Consider the following 22,749-nt stretch of genomic DNA (forward strand, 5'->3'; position numbering starts at 1 on the left):
GTCTGAGGTATCTTTCCTGAAGCAATCAGAGACACTCCCCATGCAGTTAACCCTCCATCCTCATACCCTGCTTTATTTTCTTCACTCTCTGAAATTATAGTGCTCACTGTATGTATCTCTCACTGGAACATAAGCTCCCGGGCATCTGGAACAGTACAATAGGCACTCAAATATTTGAAAGGATGACTGACTGAATGAAACATGTCTTGATTAACGTACTAAAGATGCTGGCTAGAGCCAGGAGGAAGTGTGGGCATTATAAAATAGAATAAAAGAATCATGGAGACGGATGCCTGCCAAACGGTGGGAAAGGATTGTAATAAGAAATGGGCTGGGGCGCCTGGGTGGCTCAGTCGGTTAAGCGGCCGACTTCGGCTCGGTCACGATCTCGCGGTCCGTGAGTTCGAGCCCCGCGTCGGGCTCTGGGCTGATGGCTCAGAGCCTGGCGCCTGTTTCTGATTCTGTGTCTCCCTCTCTCTCTGCCCCTCCCCCGTTCATGTTCTGTCTCTCTCTGTCTCAAAAATAAATAAAACGTTAAAAAAAAAATAAAAAAAAAAATAAAAGAAATGGGCTTGCCGCAATACTGGAAAACTGGAAGCAGATACACTTCACCAACATTTGGGCTCCATTTTCCCTTCATAAGGATGTGGCCTCAGCGAAGCAGCCTGTGATCCAAGAACCAGTCTGAAATCCTTCTCCTATAGGTGGCGTTAGTTTTAGCCTATCACAAAATCAGCTTCAGCAAGACCCTACTTGGTCCATACCACAGCCGGTGCACACCCCCGGGGAGGCCTTCACGGGGTGTGTGGTCCAGCCGCTAACCTTACAGTGGGTCATGCGTATGGTGTGGGTCTCTGGGTCTGCCTCACCTTCTCCTGCCAATCCACAGCCAACCCCAAACTCCGCAAGGATGCGAGGAGGTTCAGAAATGTAACAGACTGCCCAAATATATTCGAGAACTCTAATTCAGCGCACCGGACTGAATGCTTACGTCCCCTCAAAATTCGTGTTGAATCTCTCACCCCCAGTGTGATGGTATTAGGAGGTGGGGCCTTTGAGAGGTAATTAGGCCATAACGGCGAAACCCTCATGCATGAGGCTAGCGCTGTTACGAAAGGAGTGGAGAGTGGAGTGCACTCTTTCCATCATGTGAGGAGGATACAAGAAGTCAGCACTCTGCAACCTGAAGACACCCTCAGCTCTCACCAGATGCTAAACCTATTGGCACTTGGATCTTGGACCTCCCGACCTCCAGAACTGTGAGAAAGAAATGTGGTGTTTCAGCCACCCAGTGTATGGTATTCTGTGATAGCAGCCTGAACTCAGACACTCAACAAAACTCTAGGCTGGAACAGAACATAGTTCTAAGTGAAATAAGACTTTGCCCCACTTTAAACTGAGGCACCATTTCTAACTTTAGATTTCTGCAGGTAGAGGACAGAAGAGGACCACTAAAAACAATACAATTTCTAAGTGAGGAATGCAGGGGTTACATAGTAAATAACTTATCTCTTCAACCAGAAGTGAATTTATTTTCTAGTCACTGAAAACAGTTCCTCAAGCAATTTCAAATGTACACGTTTTTAAAAAGTGAAACAAAGGCGAAAAGGAAATGACAACGTCTACTTACATTTCATACGAAATCTACGTGTGTTTCAGAATAAAGAATTGGCCTCTTCCCTGAAGTTAAGTCACCTTGAAGGGATCTTACAATTAAAATAAATGTACATTAGAATATTAGATCAGGTGGAAATGAATAATTTTCCAATTCTTTAAAAAGGACTTGAATATAAACACGTATAAACAATTATCACTGAGGTTACTAATGACCTCCGTGACACTAAGTTCAAAAGACATTTTTAGCCCTTATCTATTTGTTCTTTCTTGCAGCTTTGGACAGGTTCGACTACTCCTTTCTTGAAGTGGTTTCTTCTCCTTGATTCTGTGATATGAGAGTCTTTGGGTTTTCCTCCTACCTGCCTGGAAGCTACTTATCAGTCTTCCTCTAACTAGTCATTGAATGTCGGAGTATCTCAAAGCTTTACCCTAGGCTCTCTCTTCTTTTTACTTTGTTTTTTTTCTCCCTAAGCGGTCTCATAGATAGTCTCCCAAACTTTTGTGCATTTTGGTACACAGAGAACATGACAATATTTGTATAGGTACTCAGAGATGGAGGCCTCTGGCCTAAAGCCTTCTGCTGTTCCAAGGACTGATGACAACCAATATCTTAACACACGTATGTTCTATCTCAGCACATTGCATGGCACACTGGTGGGGCCTCGGGAAGTTCTGAATCAACATCCACGTACTTGGCTGTCACCAATACACAAATAACACAATTTTGTGTTTTTTAACCTAGGCCTCATTTCTCAGCTCTACACCTGTAGGTCCAATTGCCTACCTGGCATCTCTTCTTGGATATTTGAAACCATCTTAAATGTGTCATGTCTAAAAGTAAGCTCATGACCTGTGTTTCCCAAAAACTGATGCTCTTCTGGGGATCTCTCAGGGTAGGCAATCACACCAGGCTGTGGACACTCTGGAAGATATTCTTGCCACCTCCTTCTCACCCTCTCAGCCAATCTACCATCAAGTTGTCTTTAATTTACTTCCTTAACATCATCTTGTCTCCACCTCCACCACCCGAGTCCAAGCTATCATCACAGCATAACTGATCTGCCTGAATCATTTCAGTGGCCACTCAAGCCATGGATCCTCATTGTCTCTTGCTCCACTGTCACTCATTTTCTACTCTAGAAATAGAGTGATTTAAAAATAATAAAAATAGAATAGAGATTTCTCCAAAGAAGACATACAGATGGCCAACCGAACCATGAAAAGCTGCTCAACATCACTAGGCATTAGAGAAATGCAAATCAAAACTACAATGAGATATCATCTCACACCTGTCAGAATGGCTAAAATCAATAACACAAGAAACAACAGTGTTGGCGAGGATGTGGAGAAAAAAGGAACGTTCTTCATTACACTGTTGGTGAGAATGCAAACTGGTGCGTCCACTGTAGAAAACAGTATGAAGGCTTCGCAAAAAATTAAAAATAGAAATGGCATATGATCCAGTATTTCACTACTGAGTATTTTCCCCAAGAAAACAAAAACACTAATTGAAAAAGATATATGCACCCCTATGTATACTGCAGCATTATTTATGATAGCCAAGATGTGGAAGCAACCTAAGAGTCCATCAACATAGGAATGGATAAAGAAGATGCAATGTGTATGTATACACACACACACAACACACACACACACACACACACACACACACACACACACACACTGGAATATTACTCTGCCATAAAAAAGAACAAGATGCTGCCATTTATGACAACATGAATAGACCAAAAAGGTATTATGCTAAGTAAAATACGACAGAGAAAGACAGGGGCACCCGGATAGCTCAGTCGGTTAAGCGTCCAGCTCTTGATCTCAACTCAAGTCTTTATCACAGGGTTGTGAGTATGAGTTTGAGCCCCACATTGGGCTCTGCACCCAGTGCAGAGCCTACTTAAAAATAAAAAGACAGGGGTGCCTGGGTGGTTCGGTCAGTTAAGCATCTGACTCTTGATTTCAGTTCCGGTCATGATCTCACGGTTCATGGGATCGAACCCCACGTAGGGCTCTGTGCCGGCAGTGTGAAGCTGGCTTGGGATTCTCTTTATCCCCCTCTCTCTGCCCCTCCCCAGTTATCTCTCTCTCAATCAGTTTTTTAAAAAAACTTAAAAAAAATAAAAACACAGAGAAAGACAAATACCTCACATATGTATGGAATCTAAAAAACAAAACAAACAAATAGCAAAAACAGATCCATAAATACAGAGAACACACTGATGGTGGTCAGAGGGAGGAGGTAGGAAGGGGTAGGAGGGTTGGAGGTTGGGCAAGTTGGAGAACGTGGAGTGGAAGATACAGGTTTCCAATTATTGAATGAATAAGTCCCATGGATAAAAGGCACATCATAGAGAATATAGTCAATGGTACTGTAAGAGAGCTGTATACTGACAGATGGTAACTATACTTGTGGTGAGCACAGCATAACATACATCCCAGTCACTGTGTTCTACACCTAAAATGAATGTAACGTTGTGTCAATTGTATTTCCATTTAAATAATCATGATGATGATACATATGTAATAATAATAATAATAATAATAATAATAATAAAGATGTGACCAGATCATCCCTTCGTTGAAGGCAAAATTTCTCAACATGAACAATAATACCCTGCATGGACTGAGCAATACTTAATTCCTCTGGCCATCTGTTGCTGCAAAACAAATCACCCCAAAACTTAGTGGTTTAAAACAACAGTTTAATACTACCTTTCATGATTCTGTGGATTGTTCAGCTTGAGCTGGATGGGAATCATCTAGAATCTATCATACAGCTACAATAAGAATTTGGCTTGAGTTGGAGTCATCTGAAGGCTCACCTGGGCTGGGCATCCAAGATGGCTTCTTCACTCACATGTCTGAGGGCTGGTCAAGCATCCCTCTCTCCATGTAGTCTCCCCACATGTGTAGTCAGGGGTTCCTTAAAGCATGGTAGTCTCAGTGTATTCAAATTCTTACAAGACAAGTTACTTTCTTCAGGGTACATTTTATAAGAGACCAAGGCAAAAGCTGCAAGACCTCTTGTGACCTAGTCTCTGAAGTCATTCAGTTCTCTTCTACTTTATCCTATACATCAAAATTGAACCACACGGTCAGTCCAGATTCAAGGAGGAGAGGAACTATCCAAGGACTTGAATATCAAAAAGCATAGCTCTTTCGAGGGCGAGAAGGGTCTTTGGAGAACATTAACCATACCCACTTCTCCAATCCCATTTTGCAGTGTATTCCCTGTTAGCTTCCACGTTAGCCACACCAGCCTTCTTCCAGTTCCTTGTACTCATCATACTCCATCCTCCTGAAGGCTTTTGTAACAGAATGTCTTCTTAGTCTAGAATGTGTTTCCAATCCCCCTTTCCCCACGTTCAACTTGGAGACCAAAGTCTCAATAAAGTCTCAGGAAAGTCTTCCCTGTCTTCCTAACCAGGTTAAGTCTTTTTATTATATAATTTCATTGCACTGGATAAATTTCAGGCACTGTCCTTATCCCCACTGCACTTTGAATTTGTTCAAATTACTATGTAATTGATGGCTCAATATCCCCCACTAGACTGGAAGAGGGGCCATATCTGTTTTTCCCATCCTATCACAGAACTTACCTAGTACTCAAATATTTATTTGCTGAATGAATGACAGAAATAAACTAAGTAAATGAACTGTCTCTTATAACAATTCCTTTAAAATTATAGTGAAGTAGATAAGCACATTCCCTATTCAATACATGGATAATTAGGCAATCCCAAATATAAACCATTTTTCAGAGTCTCGTCTATAAATATAAAGGTCATATTCTCTTGCTATATCCTACTTATAAAAATAGCAGATGTATAAAGAAATCAATTAAATATAGTCAAATTATGTAAGTTTTGTGGTATTTCTTCCAATCTTTTTTTTCAAATGAGCCTAAACCTGTCTTTGCTTTTAATGTCTATGCCTTAACAAAAGCTGACACATGTACCAAATGGAGTATTCTAATCACCAGAGAGGTATTCCTCTCCTCTGTGCAGGAATCCGATACTGATGGTAAAAGACCACTAGAAGCATTCCACTTAGAAACCCAGGTGGATTATTACACAGACCAGACATGATTCTGACTGTGCTAAAACAAGACGCAGAATACTGCTTCCCACTACCCACTACATTATCAATAACCTGTCTATAAATAAACACTTCACCAACTTTCAACTTAAAACGGAATACTTCATCTTGGAGAGCTAACATTCCTGTTCTTAGATGGTAACACAAACAGCAAAGGATTCGATTAGAGAAAATAATCACGAGTTATGGCTCTTAACTATTTTTTTTTTAAAAAAGTGCATAATTATGAATGGTATTATAAAACAAAGTTCATTATCAAAAAGTGCATTCTATTCTATTTTGAATCCCAACCTTCAACTCTAATTCTTGTCAACTACTTTCAAGACTGAAAAGATCTGGTCTAGCAACAGAGTGTTTCCTACAATACAAATAATTAGCCATTGTGTTTATTTATTATTTCTGCCCACTTCAACATGGGCTCCAAGGGGGGTTTGGTCAGTCTTGTTGACCTAGAGTAGTCTCTAGCACATCATGCTGCCCAGTGAATCACTGAATGGGTAAATAGGACTGGTGTTCTAGAATCGGATTTTGTGTATTACTCAAAATATATATGAAGATGCTTATTTGTTATTTAAGAGAAGATATTCTGACAAAAATGCCAACACATAAAATGTTCTCACTTCTCATCTATGCTTCTTGCTTCCTAGGTATTATGCCACATGAAATTAGTGTTTCTAATTATCTAACCTTTCTTATCCACCAGGTATAGAAAAAAAATTATATTCTACCATAAGGCAGAAACAGCTTTAGCTAAATCAATTGTTAAAAACAAGACAACGGGCTCAAAATGGAGTCACTTAAGCTTAGCTCCATATCACCAAACTGAGACTTAATTACACTTTCGACCTCTTCCAGAAATGGAATCTTAAAGTGAATCAGGAACTACCTGATCCGCACTAGTGAGGTCATCTGCCTGATAAACCCCTGCCATCCCATAAAGGAAAGTGGTCTTCCCACAACCATTTCACTTTCTGGCAGTATAATTTCCTTGTTCCCACTCCATTCCGCCTATAGAAGTCTTTCATTTTGTACAGCTTTTGGAAGCTCCCTTCTGTCTGCTAGATGGGATGCTGCTCGAGTCATGAATCATTAAATAAAGCCAGTAAGGTCTTCAATTTTTTTTAACCTTTATTTATTTTTGAGAGAGAGAGAGAAAGTATGAGCAGGGGAGGGGCAGAGAAAGAGAGGGAGACACAGAATCTGAAGCAGGATCCAGGCTCCCCACTGTCAGCACAGAGCCCCACTCAGGGCTCAAACTGGAACTCTCCAACAGTGAGATCATGACCTGAGCCTAAGTCGGATGCTTAACTGACTGAGCCACCCAGGCGCCCCAAGCCAATAAGATCTTTCAAATTTACTCAGTTGAATTTCGTTCTTTAATACATTGAATTTCTTCGGTTATTAAGTTATCTGGAATGAAACTTCTTTTTCTCAGTGGCTGAACTGGACTTTGCAACTTCTTCTGTAATGTGAGGGGTTTTATCAGATTAAACAAATACATGGCAAATGATACAGAATTCTACAAGCAGGTCCGTGAGTATGACTATTTTTGTGGAATAATTTCGCCACTGTGGCTAAAAATACAAAAACAAAGATGCAAGATAGAGGGCATGAAAATCTGTCAGAGGACAGTTGCTTAACTCCAAAGTTTGTCTTTTAATAAATTGCAAATATTTTGCCTCAAGGGGTGACTTGATGAAACATTCATTTATAAGTGGTTAAACTTCTTCTAGACCACCCAATTTAGGTTAAGAGTAAAATATTAATATCAAATTTGTGCATTAAAGGAAATTCCCCCAACTGGTATCCTCTGATACAAGTTTAACATGGACCTACAAACATGACTTGTGGCTTTTCTGTAGGTGAGTCTCTGCTCCATTTTGCACCTTATTTCTTAACTCATTGATCACACTGAATTATTCACAGCTGAACATCTTTTTCCTCTGTCCTGCTTCTTGTTAAGTGCAGATTAAGATCTAGATTGTTGTAATTCATTAAGTGGAAATTTTAAACACTAAACAAGTTGAACCTGCTCCACAACCGCTCCAATTCCAGACTTGAACTTGGAAAAAGTTGTGTTACAAGAAACATGATCTGCCCATATTTTCAAAGGCATTAACATCTGTCTCCTTGGGTTTTTAAACTCCTCTCAAATTCAGCCAAAAAGAGAGATGCACTTAAGCTACGTTTGCAAGTGCCACATTTGACCATTCATTACTCTAAGTGGTTTTTTAAAGTCTTGTCTTCCATTTTCTGTAAGTCCTGACTCCACCTTCTTTCTACTATAGAACTCGACTACAAGGCTTAGAACAAAGATCTTTGAATAGTTTGCTAAACACCTCCCCCCACCCACACACTTCTTTCTTCAGATCCCACCGCTATCAAATTGTTTCTGATTCCATCTTGAGCAGTAAATAAATAGAAGTACATGCAGGATTAACTTGGGTTACTTTTAGAAGTAAGTTCATTTCAATCTCACCCAGACATGCATAAAAAATAGTACATCTTCCTTTTTATTCTTCATCATTCACCATTAAAGCTAACATATACTCGTTACTAAGAGGAGTAACAGGGAAGGGCAGGAATTTCAGACATATTAAGAATATTGATTCATTCTATTCCTTTTGGGGAGACAATTCCCTGATTGAACAGAGCACTGGTGGGGGAACAGGAGGAGATGCACATTTTTCAAGCTAAGCCCTTTCAAGGACAGATCCCAAGGTGAGCAGTACTAGGGGTTTCTCAGCAACCTGAAAGGATTTGTGAATGATTGTGAAAGATTTGCACCTCCTCCAGCTGCACTTAGGAGCTGTTCTAAAACAGTAAAACCCAGTTTGGGAAATTCATGTCACATCCTGTACCCCTGGACAAGAAGTGGTGAAATACACACACACACACACACACACACACACACGCGGACGGACGCGCGCCACACACACACACACACACACACTCCCCACACACACCCAGCGGGTGAGAAGGGGTGAAATACACACACACACGCGCGCGCGCGCGCACACACACACACACACACACACACACACACTCACGCTCACACTCCACCCCACCAAAAGCCCTGCGGGGAAGCTCCCAGCCAAGCAGGTTCGGGCTTGGGAAGGCACAGTCAGCATCCCTCTCTCCCAGCCCAAGTGAGAGGCTCGCCTCCGCCTCGGAGCTACAGCTCCCTTGGTCTTTCACATTCTAGGCTTTTCCTTTCGAAGTAGAAAGGTCTATGCTGGCCTTACCTCTGGGGCTGCTTTCCTGTAAGTACGGCGGGGCCGTGGGAGTGACATTCCCCGAGTGGGATGCTGACAGCAGCGGCGAGCGTTCGTCCACCCCGTCAGCAGCCATGACTGCGGCGGCGGCGGGGCCGGGGGGAGGCTGAGCCGGGGGCTGCGGCGCCCGCGGAGGTGGTGGCTACTGCCGCGGCCGCTGCTGCTGCTGCTGCCGCTGCCGCTGCTGCTGCTGCTGCCGCCGCCTCCGGGAGGACCCGGGCTGTGTCACAAGGCAGGAGGCGGGGGGAGGGGAGGGTGCGGGACCGAGAGGCGGGGGAAGGGAAGCGCGCTGGGAAGCCAGTCTGGGGGAGGGGAGGGGAGCGAGAAAGACGGAGCCCGGGAGAGGGGCGGAGGGGAGGAGTGGAGAAGGGGAGGAGCGGGAGCCAGGGAACACAGTAGGGCTGCCCCCGGAAGGCGGGGAAGGGAAGGTGCGGAGCCACAGAAAGAGGGGCGGGCGGGGGAGGCGAGAGAAAGGGGCTGCAACTCTTCTCTTTGTACTTTACGTTTCCTTAGCTAAGAAGAGGAAGAAGGGTAAAGAGCAACCTGAAAGGGGGTAGGAGAAAAGGCCTTGACTGCGGAAAAACTACAGCAAACACGGATCTCAAGTTCAGCTCCAAGATGGGGGCGGGGGCGGGGGGAGGAGGAGGGATTCTGTGCCGTCCAACTTTGCAGCAGTTAAGGGAAGAAAGCTTACTCCTAAGGTTATCAATTCCTTCTTGAGGGCTGCTGCTGCTTTTGTTGGAAAATCACTTTTCAGTATCTGTTGTCTAGAACGAAGTAAATTTCTGCAGGAGTGGTGCCATTCCTTGCTTGTCCTTGTTTTCTCGTATCTGTTTGGCACTCTCCTAACAGTATCTTACTGAAATGATGCATAGTGTGCTGGCTTTTACAAGTTTAATTTGACAAAACACGTTGCCCTCATAGTTTTGTTTTTGGACCATATTGTCCCTGACACCTTATACAATAATGAAGCTTATGAATAATGTAAAGCAATTAAAAACTACTTTTCTTGAGCTAGCGTTTTAGAATGATCTTTCACATGTAAAAGAGAGTAAGGAAAAAAAAAAGCTAGGCATCGTTACCGGCATGCTTTCTTGTTTTTTTCTTCTCCTATTTTGGTGGTTGGCTAAAGTGGCTTAAAAATCAACGTTTTGAGTATGCCAGACAGAAACGCAATAGGAAATTATCAAAAGATAATTTTTCTGCAGTAATTCATGGAGCCATTCAACAAACATATATTATGTGCTTCCTGGGTCTACAAAGGTGAATACACGGGGCAATGGTCTTTATCCTCCAGATGTCTGTGTGGGAACACAGTTGAAAACAAATAAAAAATGAGGCTGGTAGTCCCAGCTGTAGATTTAAAGGGTCAGGAGGAAAAGCTGGCTTTAGAAATTTGAAACTGCTTCTCATGTTACATTAAGAAGGGTCTTCATTTTGCTCTCTGAAGATACTCTTTCTTCCAAAAAATCCATTTAGGCATCAGCTGGAAATCCTAAGGGAAAATCAAAGAATAATGCTTTCTATTATGCAGCATCTTTTATGGGTCAGTAGTATCAGGACCCAACACAATATAAGGATCCCCATACGATATAATCCAAGGGCGTTTATAGATCTCCAGAAACCTGAAAAGTGAGAGGTCAAGATGTAGCGGTCCCTGCAAAAATGAACATTTTACAAAAATGAATGGTAGGCTTTTTGGTTTGTTTTTGTTTTTGTTTTAGGGTGCAGTGAAAGAAGCTATTGAGTTAAAGAAACTTTTAAGAAGAATCAACAAAATCCTATTACTCTAGCATCCTGTCCTGGGGCCTATCACACTGGATTGTAACAGTGGATTTACGTTTCTATTACCCACCTCCCCCTTATTCCCCACTGACTTTGTGAGTCAGAAACCATAACTGTCTCATTAACTCTTGTATCTCCAGTATCTAACACAATGCCTGGTTCATTAAGAAGCACTCGATAAATATTTGCCAAATAAATAAGCAAACGAGTGTATGAGTAAATCCTCCACAGTGCCAGAATCTTACTAAAGCAAATTGTTAGCGGAAAAAACATGGAGCATCTTGTGATTTTTTTTGATGAAGATGACAGCGTTGCCATCTGACCACCGTTTTTACTGTTCCATTATTTTCTCTTCAACTAGGGTCCCTTTATTGTCCAGGTAAAAAGGTTTGTTTGTTTCTTTCTTTCTTTCTTTCTTTCTTTCCTTCTTTCCTTCTTTATATGGCTTCTTTATCTATTTCAGAATTCATTAGAGGGTGACACAGCTAGTGGTAATCACTCTTCTCACACTATACAAGGTAGAGGGTAAACCAAGGGTGTATTTGCAGCAATGCGAAGTTTCGTAAAAAGTAAACAAAAACAAACAAACAAAAAACTTTTATTAGGTATCACTTCATTCTAGTTTAAAAATAATTCTATAGGGGTGCCTGGGTGGCTCAGTCGGTTGAGCGTCCGACTTCGGCTCAGGTCATGATCTCACGGTCACGTCCGTGAGTTCAAGCCCCGCGTCGGGCTCTGTGCTGACCGCTCAGAGCCTGGAGCCTGTTTCAGATTCTGTGTCTCCCTCTCTCTCTGACCCTCCCCCGTTCATGCTCTGTCTCTCTCTGTCTCAAAAATAAATAAATGTTAAAAAAATTAAAAAAAATAAAATAAAATAAAAATAATACTATAGTTTATGGTTACTCAATAAACATTAAATAATTCTTATCAATCCAAGGCATTTTATGATGATAGTATTTTTCCATCTCTACTCAGGAAATAAGGTAATGTTTCTTTTGGGATACAAGCACAATATAAATAGATAATGTGTGAGCTAGTAAAGGCTGTATCTTACTACTTACTGAAGCTACTTACACTACAATTTTAGTTACCTACTACTGAGCAACCCACCATACCCAAATCCAGTGGTTTAAAACAACATGATTTGTTATTTTTCATGTCTCTATAGGTAGTTGTGTGGTTATTCTATTGGTCTTGCCTGGGCTTGTATTCAGGGAGCTGCATTCATCTGGCAGATTGGCTAGGGGCTAGCTCAACTGAGGCAGCTTGGATGGGGGTGGGGGGGGGTGGGGGCGGGTTGTCTCTCTTCAGCTCTTCAAAGTCTGTCATTCCAGGCTTCTTCACATACCTGGTAGGCAGTATTTGAGGGGTGAGAGGGTGACTGCGGAAGCTATGGCACCTTTTCCAGATCTAGGCTCTGCGTCTCAAATAATGTCACTTCTACCATATTCTTGTATCTCCCTCAGCCTGCCTCCTGCTTCCTGTCCAAAGAAAGTTAGAGGCTCAGAGGCCTCTCTTCATGATCAACCCCTATTATGATCGTCAGTCATTGTAAAGATTAAACAACTTCCTCATTTGCACTTTATAAGCCATCCTATGACATCCTGCCTCTAAGCTTCATCTCAGTGTTGGATTTGAAGACCTAGTTCGTGAGCTATTCTTTTGTGCACAATAAACTCTAGCTAAATACTATTTTACTCATCTGGTTTTAATTTTTACTGCCTCTGGATTTCAACAGAACTGTAAAATGATACATGTATGCTGTTTGAACTGTTGAGTTTGTTGTAATTTTTTATGGCAGCGATAGAAAATGCCACCTCCCATCAAAGAGAGCTAAAAGAAGCTAATTGTTACTTTCTGTGTTCTACATGGAAATGACATTAGTGAGATCAATGAGTTCATTAGGTATGTTTACTACCTACAAGGTACCACAGACAAGAGTTAATTGGTCTACTCTCTGCCCTCTGGTCTCCAGGAGCAATCTCCTCCCTGCTTTTCTAGCTTTCACCGACAGTCTCGTCTCTGCCCCTTCCAGCATTCACCCGCTGCCTGGCCTGAAGACTGCCATGTGCTTTGGGTTTTGTTGGAGCAATACTAATTTCTCTTACATTTATCTATTGCTTTGTACTTTAACTACTCATTCCTGTTGAATTAATCTATTACTTTGTACTTCTGGTCCATCCCACTTTGTCTGGTTAACCTATTATTGCTTTGGAAGAATCCAGCATCCTAAAACTTAGAGACTGAAATAACAATGCGTTATTTTTCAGAAAGGTGCATTCAGCTGGTGGTTGCGCTGCTGACTGCACTCAGCTGAGAAAGCTGGATTGGCTGATCCTCGCTCTCCAAACTCGCTTTCATCCTGGGCACCTTTGTTGAACTCACTCTCAGAATAGCGCTCCCACAGGGCAGAGGCAGATGCTGCCAAGGCCTCATGGGTCCCAATTTTGGAACAGGTACAAGCTTGTTTCTACCACTCTTTACTGGTCAGAGCAAGTCATAAGGCCAGCCCGCATTCAAGCGAGCAGAGGGATAAATTCAGTCTCTTGATGGGAAGTGTGGCAGTGTCACATGCAGAGGGGCATGAATGCAGGGAGGTCACTGTATAATGACCCATCACAGCTAAAACAGTATTTGATATAAGAAAAGCAGTGAGAAAGGCAAAGGAGAGTTCCTCAAGAAACATCATGTTTTGGGGAAGAAGTTTAATTTGAAACATTAAAGTCCATCTAAGAAGTATGTTTTATTAATATCTGTGCAACGTAAAGCATACTCATATTAAATATGTTATTGTAAGGATTATAATTTCTCTCCTTGGCGCATAACCACATGCTACCTCCACTTGGTCACCTTGATGTCTCCATCTTTCTCCTCTGTGCTGGGGGGGGGGCAGGCTTGGAGATCAATTATATTTCAATATGATTGCATATAATTTGAATTCAGTACCTCTAAATAGTGATCTTAGTTCAGTTAATTTAACTTCTCTATACCTCTTTTGTTGAATTAGTCTGTAAAACAAAGAAAATAATACCAACTCATAGGGTATTTATGATAATTGAATGAGAAAATGTATGGAATATAAATAATTATCAGTGCTTGGCACATAGATTTGCTATAAATATAAGCTTTTTTTTTTTTTTTTTTTTACTGCTCTCCCTTTTTAACTCTATTAGAAGGGAAACCAGGGGATAAGCATCACTGAACTAAGCTAGGAGTACAATGGTCTTGTATATACTAGGAGTACAATATATATAAATTTAAACAAGACACTGGGATGGGGAAGGCCCCTAAAGAACTTACATTTGTGCCTTCTCTGGAAATCCATATATATATATACACACATATATACATATATATATACATATATACACACACACACATATATACATATGTGTGTATATATATATGTGTATATATATGTATATATGTGTGTATATATATATGGATTTCCAGAGAAGGCACAAATGTAAGGCACATATATACATATGTGTGTGTATATATATGTGTATATATATGTTTAATCCATATATATATGTTTAATCCATATATATATATATATATATATATATATATATGTTTAATCCATACACACACACACACACACACACACACACACATGTTTTTGGTTGTTTGTTTATTGTTTTTTTTTTTTTTTTAAGTAACCCCTAGGCCCAACATGGGGCTTGAACTCATAACCCAAGATCAAGAGTTGCAGGCTATACTGACTCAGCCAGCCAGGTGCCCCTGAGTATGTTTATATGTGTGTATATATAAATATACATATACATATATATACACATACATATATATACACACACACATAAATATATATGTGTATATATGTATATATTTATATGTATATATAAAATATAAAAATATATATTTTATATGTTTATATTTATATGTGTATATATATATATATATATATATTTTTTTTTTTTTTTTTTTAAGTCGGCATCATGCCCAGTGTGGGACTTGAACTCATGACCCTGAAATCAAGAGTTGCATGTTCTACCAACTAAGCCAGCCCGGCACCCCTGTTTATATTTTTAACTCACTAATTCATTTATACTTAACTTATAGTTACACAGGGTAGCATCTCAGTGTGTAGCCTGCATGCTCAATGCAAGAACTCTGGAGCATCTCAGCAGGCCTGAAGGGGTTGTATTTAAGCATAAAGGTTCCCGGGTCCTTTGGAAATTCCTATTAAAGAAACATTGAGGAACACTGTCAGGTCCAAGGAAACAGGGATTTATATTTCACATGCAGAATGAAATATCAGTGCCCCTTCATCACTGTGGGGCTTGGGAAGGCAGGAACCTGGGTGTTTGGTGAGGGAAACTTGAAGGATGGGTACTCCACCGTGTCTAGGGTAAAGAGGTTTGCCTTTAGCTCCAAGGGCTTTTGTTCGCTTCTCCAGCAGACAAACTTGTAAGCCCAAAAGAACAATGCCATGTTCCGGAGTTGAAAAAGGTGCTACGTTTTGCAGAAACAGTCGAGGAGGGGTGCAGGCTTGACTGTGGTCACAGAAGAGTTTTCAGTTAATTTGTCCTGGATTGCCTGTCACTATCTCAGTTTCATCAGCAAAATGGAGGATAGCTGTCCTGCATCTCATAGTATGCTAATATGCGTAAAATAAGACACAAGCTCTATAAGCACCCTCCAAAAGAGAAGAGTGAAATGAAGTTCAAGAGAGGATATGTGACCTGAACTTGTGTAGAACTTTCCCTGTTGACCCAAAACTGCCAGCCAGGGTCCAAAGCTGAAGATAAAGAAGCAGTAAGTATTTGCACATACTAAATCAGCAGCACTGGGCCCTCAATAACCACAATTACCGCAAATCATATAAGCCAGAGAAGGAGGAGAAAAAGTGAGAATCACTGGAGTCATAAATTGTTGGCTTAACAAAGTTCTACTGTGGCTTTTCCCTACCCGTTTCCAAAAGGCCAAGTGAGAAGGGCTGTAAGAGAATTACTTGCAAAGTCTGGGGGTGCCTGCACTCCGTTTTCTACTCGTACCTCAAATTAGGACACATGCCAGTCCATCTTCCTAAAGTCTACGTGAACAGGAAAAAAGGAATTGGTGAATGTCAGTAAGAGAAACAGGAAGGCTTGTGGTGTAGCCCAGCTATCACTTCTGCTTTGATGAGAATGTGAGCTTCTGGTAGGCCAAGTGAGTACCACAAAGCTGGGGTTGTGCCATCATGTTCGCACCAACACACACACACAAAACTAACTACTAGGCAAAAAAGTCCCCCGGCAACAAAAACAAAAGTTCAGGAGTATGCCACTGAGTGCAAGAGCTGAGGAGAGTTGGAAAAATTTAAACGAGACACTGTGGACTGGGAAGGCCCCTAAAGAACTCCTATTTGTGCCTCCTCTGGAAATCCAGTATCTGAATACCTGCTATGGAGAGACCATTGTCAATGGCAGGGTGGTGTTGGTCCAACAGTGAGTGCCAAACAGCCTGAGGAAGATGACGATGATGGCCCCTTTAATCCCTCTGGCTCCTCCCCGTGTCCACTGGAGAAGCTAGGAACCAGAAAAGGAAGGAAGGACCTACAGCCCAGAAGTAAACTACACTCTTCCCTCCAAGGTAGAAAATGGGAAAAAGGTAAAGAGAAGGCCATACCCTCTCCCCATTTCCAGTCCTCCAAACCGCCATGCTAGCAGATGACAGAAGAAAGAAATCTTTTATTTGGATATGAAATTGGAGTTACAGACTGAATGGATTTTTAATCACTGAAATTGACCAAGAAGTTATAGAACCTACAGATGTGACAAGATATCTGTGACAGGTGGGGGTGCGGGGGGGAGGGGCTTTAAAATGGCTGTTTTAAGGGCAGTATTTGGAGGAGACTATAACCATTTCTTATTTGTACCTCACTGAGTTACATTTGTTTAGTAAGTTGGATAGATGGATAGATGATGGATAGATGGATAGATAGATACAGAGATACAGAGATAGAGAAATATATATGACTGCTGCCCCAAATTCAAGCTTTCCTTGGCTAAAACATTGTTGACAAATAAATACAAGTATCTAGTACTAAATGCTGTGACTACAAAGATGAGATACAGCATTTAAGAGGTAATTAAGGTTAAATGAGGTCATAACAGTGAGGCCCTAATCCAATAGGTTTGATGGTCTGATACCCGAGGTTGTGCTCACGCACACGTGCTTGCTCTGTCTCAGCCTCTCTCTTTCGATGAATCTGCACTGAGGAAAGACCAACTGAGGACATAGTGAGAAGACAGCCATCTGCAAGCCAGAAAGAGTGTCCTCATCAGAAACGCGGCCCTGTTGGACCTTGATCTTGGACTTCCCATCTTTCAGAACTGTGAGGAAATAAATTTCTGCTCTTTAAACCAAGCAGTCTGCAGGCATTTTCCTATGGATACTCCAGCACGCTAATACAATCTGCAAAGAATAAGATTGCTTTTTAAAAATCCTCTTTGCCCTTGGAAACACCCATTTTCACAGAGAAACCTATCTGAGACCAGCGGAGCAGTTGATAAACGCAAAAACACGTTTTATGATGAGAAACTTCCTTTTCCTATGGTTTCAGAAACCAGTTGGGTAAGAAAAGTAACTGTTACCTCTTTAGAAATTGGTATTCCCAGAATTTCCTCCTAGGAGATACAAAACACATTCTAGTTTTATTTTCTGCACGTCTAGGCTTTCGATTCTGTCTTAGCAGAAGGTCAGGCAGAGGGTCTGTCTGACCCTCAAGTGCACCATCCAGTTTATTTAACCAGTCCCCTATTTTTTAATGTTTCAGAAATTTTGCAATATTTTATTCACTCATTCAACAAACACTTACTGAATGCCTTCCATGTGCCAGGCACTCTTCTAGGAGTTACAAAACCCCTGACCTCATTACAACTGAAGACCGGTAACACTCAGGTGAACAAGGATATGTAATATATCAGGTGGTGATAAATGTGATGGGGAGAAATCAAGCGGTGTAAGGGGAAATAGGAGAGAGAGGGTAGAGGGGGCACATTGCTTTCTTGCATGGAGGAATTTGGTAGGCTTCCCTGATATCTGAGCAGAGATAGGGACAGTGAACGGCAAGGTCCCGAGGAGGGAACACACTTGACACGTGCAGGAATGGCAAGGAAGCCTGTGTGGCCTGAGCAAAGTGAGCTGGGGAGTGGGGGTGGGGTGGGGGACTAAAAGATGAGATCAGAGAAGTTTGCCATTGACCTGGGTGTGGCAGATCATATGCAGCCGGTTTGGCTTTTCCTCTGAGATGAGAAAAGTTTGGCGCTCTTGGAGGCTTTTAGGGTAGAGGAACGACACAGGTTTTAAAAGAATCACAATGGCTGCTTGTGTTAAAATTGGACTGTAGGTAAGAAAATAGAAGGACTAAAGGTGGAAAAAAGGAGTCAGATTTTGGATATACCGTGAAAGTAAATCTAACACGATTTCCTGACGGATTTCATGTAGTGTATGAAAAACAGAAGTCAAGGATGACTTCGGTCAATCTTTGAACACTTTTCTGAGATTTATTTAGGATAAATTTTTTTTGAATGGAAGGCCAGATCAGAGACTATGCACATGTAAAAATTTGGGGGCATATATTGTCAATTGCCCTCTGGAACTTGGAACCATTTTATACCCTCACTTGTAGTGACGGAGACTCTCCATTTCTCAGTAGCTTAGGAAAATAACATGGACCATTATTTTTAATATTGACAGCTTAATATGAAAAGTAGATTTTTTGTGACTTAGTTAACTTTATCCTTAATGATTCTTAATATTCTTGAATATTTTTAGTAGTCCTTGGTATTGACCACTTTTCCACTGGGAAGTTCACCTTTTTTATTATCACTTAAAATTTTTATTTATAACTTTAATTTAAAATTTTATTGATTGACAAAATCCATTCCCTTTTCCTTCTAAAAACCCAGCTAAACCACATTTCCCAGCCATCCTTACACTTAACAATAGTTATATGTCCGAATTCTGGCCAATGGAAGATTACAGAGGTACTTTTAGCCTGGCCCATAAAAACATTCCTTTCATGATCCTGCAACTCTCTTTTTTCCTCTAAGAGAGATGGCAGGGAATGACCCCCAAGGAGACCGTGGGAGTCACATTGTTGAAAATGGTACAAGAAAGAAGGATCTTGAGACACTAATCACTATGTACAGGAGAGCTACCCACCAAGAACACTGGATTTGGAGAGTTTTGTGAGAAATGTGCTTTACTGTGTTAAGCCACTGAGATTTCAGAGTTTATTTATTACAGCAGGGGGTGTTTTCCCTAATCAAGAAATACACAGAAAGAGTTATAAAGAATTTCTTTATCTTCAGATAGGCAAATATACTTGTCTTTTGCCTGTGTGGAGAAATGTAAAATTTTCTTCTCTGAAGGTACACGGACCCTGGTGCTCCCTGGTACTGAGAGACTAATCCATCCCTCTAAATTCTTTGAGTTAACAACTCCAAGAACAGGATGTAATGAACTATAACAGGCCAAATCTCTCTTCCTGCGCCCCCACTCTTTTCTTTCTCTCTCTCCCTATCTCTCTTTCTTTCCCTCTTTCTCTCTCTCCCTATCTCTCTCTCTCCCTATCTCTCTCTCTCCCTCTCTCTCTCCCCACTCCTCTCTCTCTCCCTCTCCCTCTCTCTCTCTCCCCCTCTCTTCCCCCCACCCCACACACGCATGCACGCACTTTTTCTGAAAGATTGCCTGATTGCTTACCAAACTTGTAATTGGGACTCTGCCAATTTGTTTCTTTGCTATATAAAATATCTCGTTTCCCATTTTCCAGGAAACACTGTCTTTGGATATTCTCTCTGTTGCAATAGCCTGAATAAAATACCTATCCCCTTGATCCACAGTCAGCTTTTGAAAGTTCAATACATATAAAAAAATAAGGCAAATGTTTTTTCTTGGTTTATTGTCTTTCTATTTTGCCTGTGAAAATATTTTTAATGGCTGTCTAATTTTTCAATATATTCTGTTTCTGGATATGATCTTTCTTTATATGCTCTGTAATTTATAGCCCATGAAATAGCAAACTGTCTTCTTTTGCTCATAGAAGTTCTATCTACATTCTTTCTCATTTTGTGCTAAACCTAGAATATATGGTACATGAGTTAACAGAGTACAATTTCCTGCCTTGTCCTTCTCATGTCTTACTGGGCATTTACTCTCAAGACTACTGTCTTGGTCATCTGACTGTTAAGGATATGCCTCAGGTCACTGAGTCTTTCAAAGGCATCTTGTTTTGTCTGCCTGAGTCAATTTGCCACCGGCCTTATGTGTTATGTATTCTCACTGGTCATCAATCACCCTGACCACACTCGTGAACACTGGTCAGACTAGTGAGACTGATCACATGCAGCTGTCTCTGGCCTGCATGACGGGAGGGGCTTTTCATTTACCAATAATATCATGTATGTAGAATAATACAAGGGGAGTGTATCAGTTTGCTTTGCTGCTGTAACAAATTACCACATGCACATAGGGCAGTGTAGGATTTTGATCATTAGTTGCGAGTGCAAAAGCTCCATTTTTATGGATGGCGAGTAATATTTTCCTTACAAATTAAAAAAAATGCAAAACTACTATCTTACATTTCTGGAGCTCAAAAGTCCAAAATGGTTCTCACTGGGCTAAACTTGAGCTGTCAGCAATGCTGCATTCCTCAGTGGAGGCTCCAGAAAAGAGTCTGTTTTCTCACCTTTTCTAGCTCCCAGAGACTACCTGCACACCTCCCCTTGTGTGTCCCCTTCCTCCATCTGCAGAGCCAGCAGTGCAGCCCCTTCAAGTCTCTGACTCCGCCTGTCCTGCCTTCTTTCACATAGAAGGGCCTTTGTGATTATTCATATGGAAATTCTTTCCATGTCAATATTCTTAACTTAATCACCTCTGCAAAGTCCCATGTTTCATGTAAGGTAACATATTCCCAGGGCTTAGGATGTGGTGGGCCACCGTTCTACCTTCCACAGAAGGATTTCTTCACACTGTAACACAATGGCAAATCCTCTTAACGGTCCTAAGTTGACTCTTAAATTATGTCTGGTCACGGATCACGCCGTGCAGACAAAAATCTCACTTCTTAACTAAATTCTTAACTACTTTGTGTTAATGAACACAAAGTAAAAAAATTACTAGAAGAAAGTAAAATATATACAAATAAAGGTGATACTCTTTATGGTGTAAGAAATCTATAATCCCTTGGTAGAAATACTCAGAGTAATAATCAGAGATAAAAAGGTAGCTTTTAGTGGGGCTGATACAAAAAAGATCTACATTTATATGTGACCTGCTTTTTGTTTCTAAAAGTTGAAAATATCTCTTGAAGATAATAATATGAATTTCCATTTAGGCAAAATTGATTAAAATAAAACATAAGCTCTAAACAAATGTTTCTACCTTTAAGTTTTCTCCTATTTCTTTTTTTAAATGTTTATTCATTTTTGAGAGAGAGGCAGAGTGCAAGCAGGGGAGGGGCAGAGAGAGAGGAAGACACAAAAACCAAAGCAGGCTCCAGGTTCTGAGCTGTCAGCTCAGAGCCTGATGTGGGGCTTGAACTCATGAACCGTGAGATCCTGACCTGAGCTGAAGTCAGATGCTTAACTGACTAAGCCATCTAGGTGCCCCAAGATTTCTCCTATTTCAAATGAACCAGAGGATTAAAAACATGAATCAATACAAAATGCTTCCCAGGATTAGTCAGTGAGATAACATAAAATTTTTCAATATTTGAAATTCTTTCATTACAATAATATTAGAGTTTCAGATTCAACTGCTTGATTGTTTTCTCCAAATGGCTATTCTTATCATCTGCCCTTTTCTTCAATATAAAAATCATTTATTGATTGCTTCCTTTGTACAAGCACTATCCTAAGAGTGGGGACATAAAAATGAATAAAGTGTGGCTTCTAATTTTGGACTTTGCAGTCCAGTGTGACAAAACTTAGAAAATCAAACCATTTCTGCACTAATGGTTATATGAAGAAAACACCATGAAAACACAGGTAAGGGAGCATCTAACTATTTTTTATTTTTAAATATTTATTTATGTGTGACAGAGAGAGAGAGAGAGAGAGAGAGAGAGAGAGAGAGAGAGAGAGATTGGGAAGGGGAAGAGAGAGAGGGAGAGAGAGGATCTGAAGTGGGCTCTGTGCTGAGAGTGGAGAGCCCAATGCAGGGCTCAAACTCACGAACCGTGAGATCATGACCTGAGCTGAAGTCAGATGCTTAACCGACCGAGCCACCCAGGTGCCCTGGGAGCATCTAATTCTTAAGCAATCACACTTTAGAAAATAATGTACTTAGTCTCAGCTAAAAATACTAGTACTAATAAGGTAAAAGAACAGTGAACCGAAAGACAAGATGTATTAACAAGTAATGGAATAAAGGAGTATTTAGGAATGAAAGATGATTTATGAGCACAGATTGCAGTAAAATTATTGTTACAGATACCAATATTTTGATTACAAATCTTCTCTCTCTTGGGAAAATAGAATGGCTTCTTTGAGAAGCAGATTTCTCTTCCAAATGTTTTTCACTAACACCAATCTGGACGAGAGGAATAATTTATCTTCCAGGACTGAATTTAACTTCTCTGTTTAATTTCAGTAAATATGAACTACTTATTGGGAAAAGAATTTCTTAGTGCAGGTAGTTGCGTGGTTGTCTTTCACAATTTGAAATTCTAAGCTAAATGTGCCTTCTAATTCATCATTACTCAAAAGCATGTAAGAGTGGCCCTACATTTAAACAAAATACTGTATGAAGCAGTTTACCCTTGGAGAGGTAAGGAACGATAATAATGATACTCTTATTATTGGAAAAATGATATGTGCCAACATGCCAAGTCTAGAACACACCAAGTCTACTCAACAAGACCGGCAGCAGTCGTTTATAATCATAAGGACTATTAACTAAACAAGAAAAAACAGAACAAACATGTTTAGAAAGTTCCACTGATGGGGGC

The 22,749-nt window shown here is 40.8% G+C and overlaps 1 protein-coding gene and 1 long non-coding RNA gene across 6 annotated transcripts in view; one reads left to right on the plus strand and one right to left on the minus strand.

Annotated features, from left to right (window-relative positions):
* The window catches only part of PIP4P2 (phosphatidylinositol-4,5-bisphosphate 4-phosphatase 2), an 85,372-nt gene that overhangs the window by 43,654 nt on the left and 18,969 nt on the right, over positions 1–22,749 (minus strand). The window contains exons 2-3 of one of the 5 annotated variants that reach the window (XM_019453431.2): positions 10,088–10,500; positions 1,631–1,706 (exon numbers count right to left, since the gene is read on the minus strand). In XM_019453431.2, the coding sequence (XP_019308976.1) occupies positions 1,631–1,637 (7 nt within the window). In that variant the 5' untranslated portion in view covers positions 1,638–1,706; positions 10,088–10,500. Of the gene's footprint in view, positions 1–1,630; positions 1,707–4,344; positions 4,538–8,975; positions 10,050–10,087; positions 10,501–22,749 lie in introns of those variants that run through there. The other 4 variants (XM_019453429.2, XM_053896522.1, XM_019453428.2 and 1 more) reach the window with 4 other exon arrangements.
* Positions 8,767–17,162, plus strand: LOC109269478 (uncharacterized). The gene is made up of 3 exons (XR_002081091.2): positions 8,767–8,993; positions 13,061–13,246; positions 16,986–17,162. It is a non-coding gene; the product is annotated as an uncharacterized LOC109269478 (long non-coding RNA).

Source organism: Panthera pardus, unplaced genomic scaffold (assembly GCF_024362965.1).
Source record: "Panthera pardus isolate Hobbes unplaced genomic scaffold, ASM2436296v1 HiC_scaffold_7, whole genome shotgun sequence".
NCBI classification, from domain to species: Eukaryota; Metazoa; Chordata; class Mammalia; order Carnivora; family Felidae; genus Panthera; species Panthera pardus.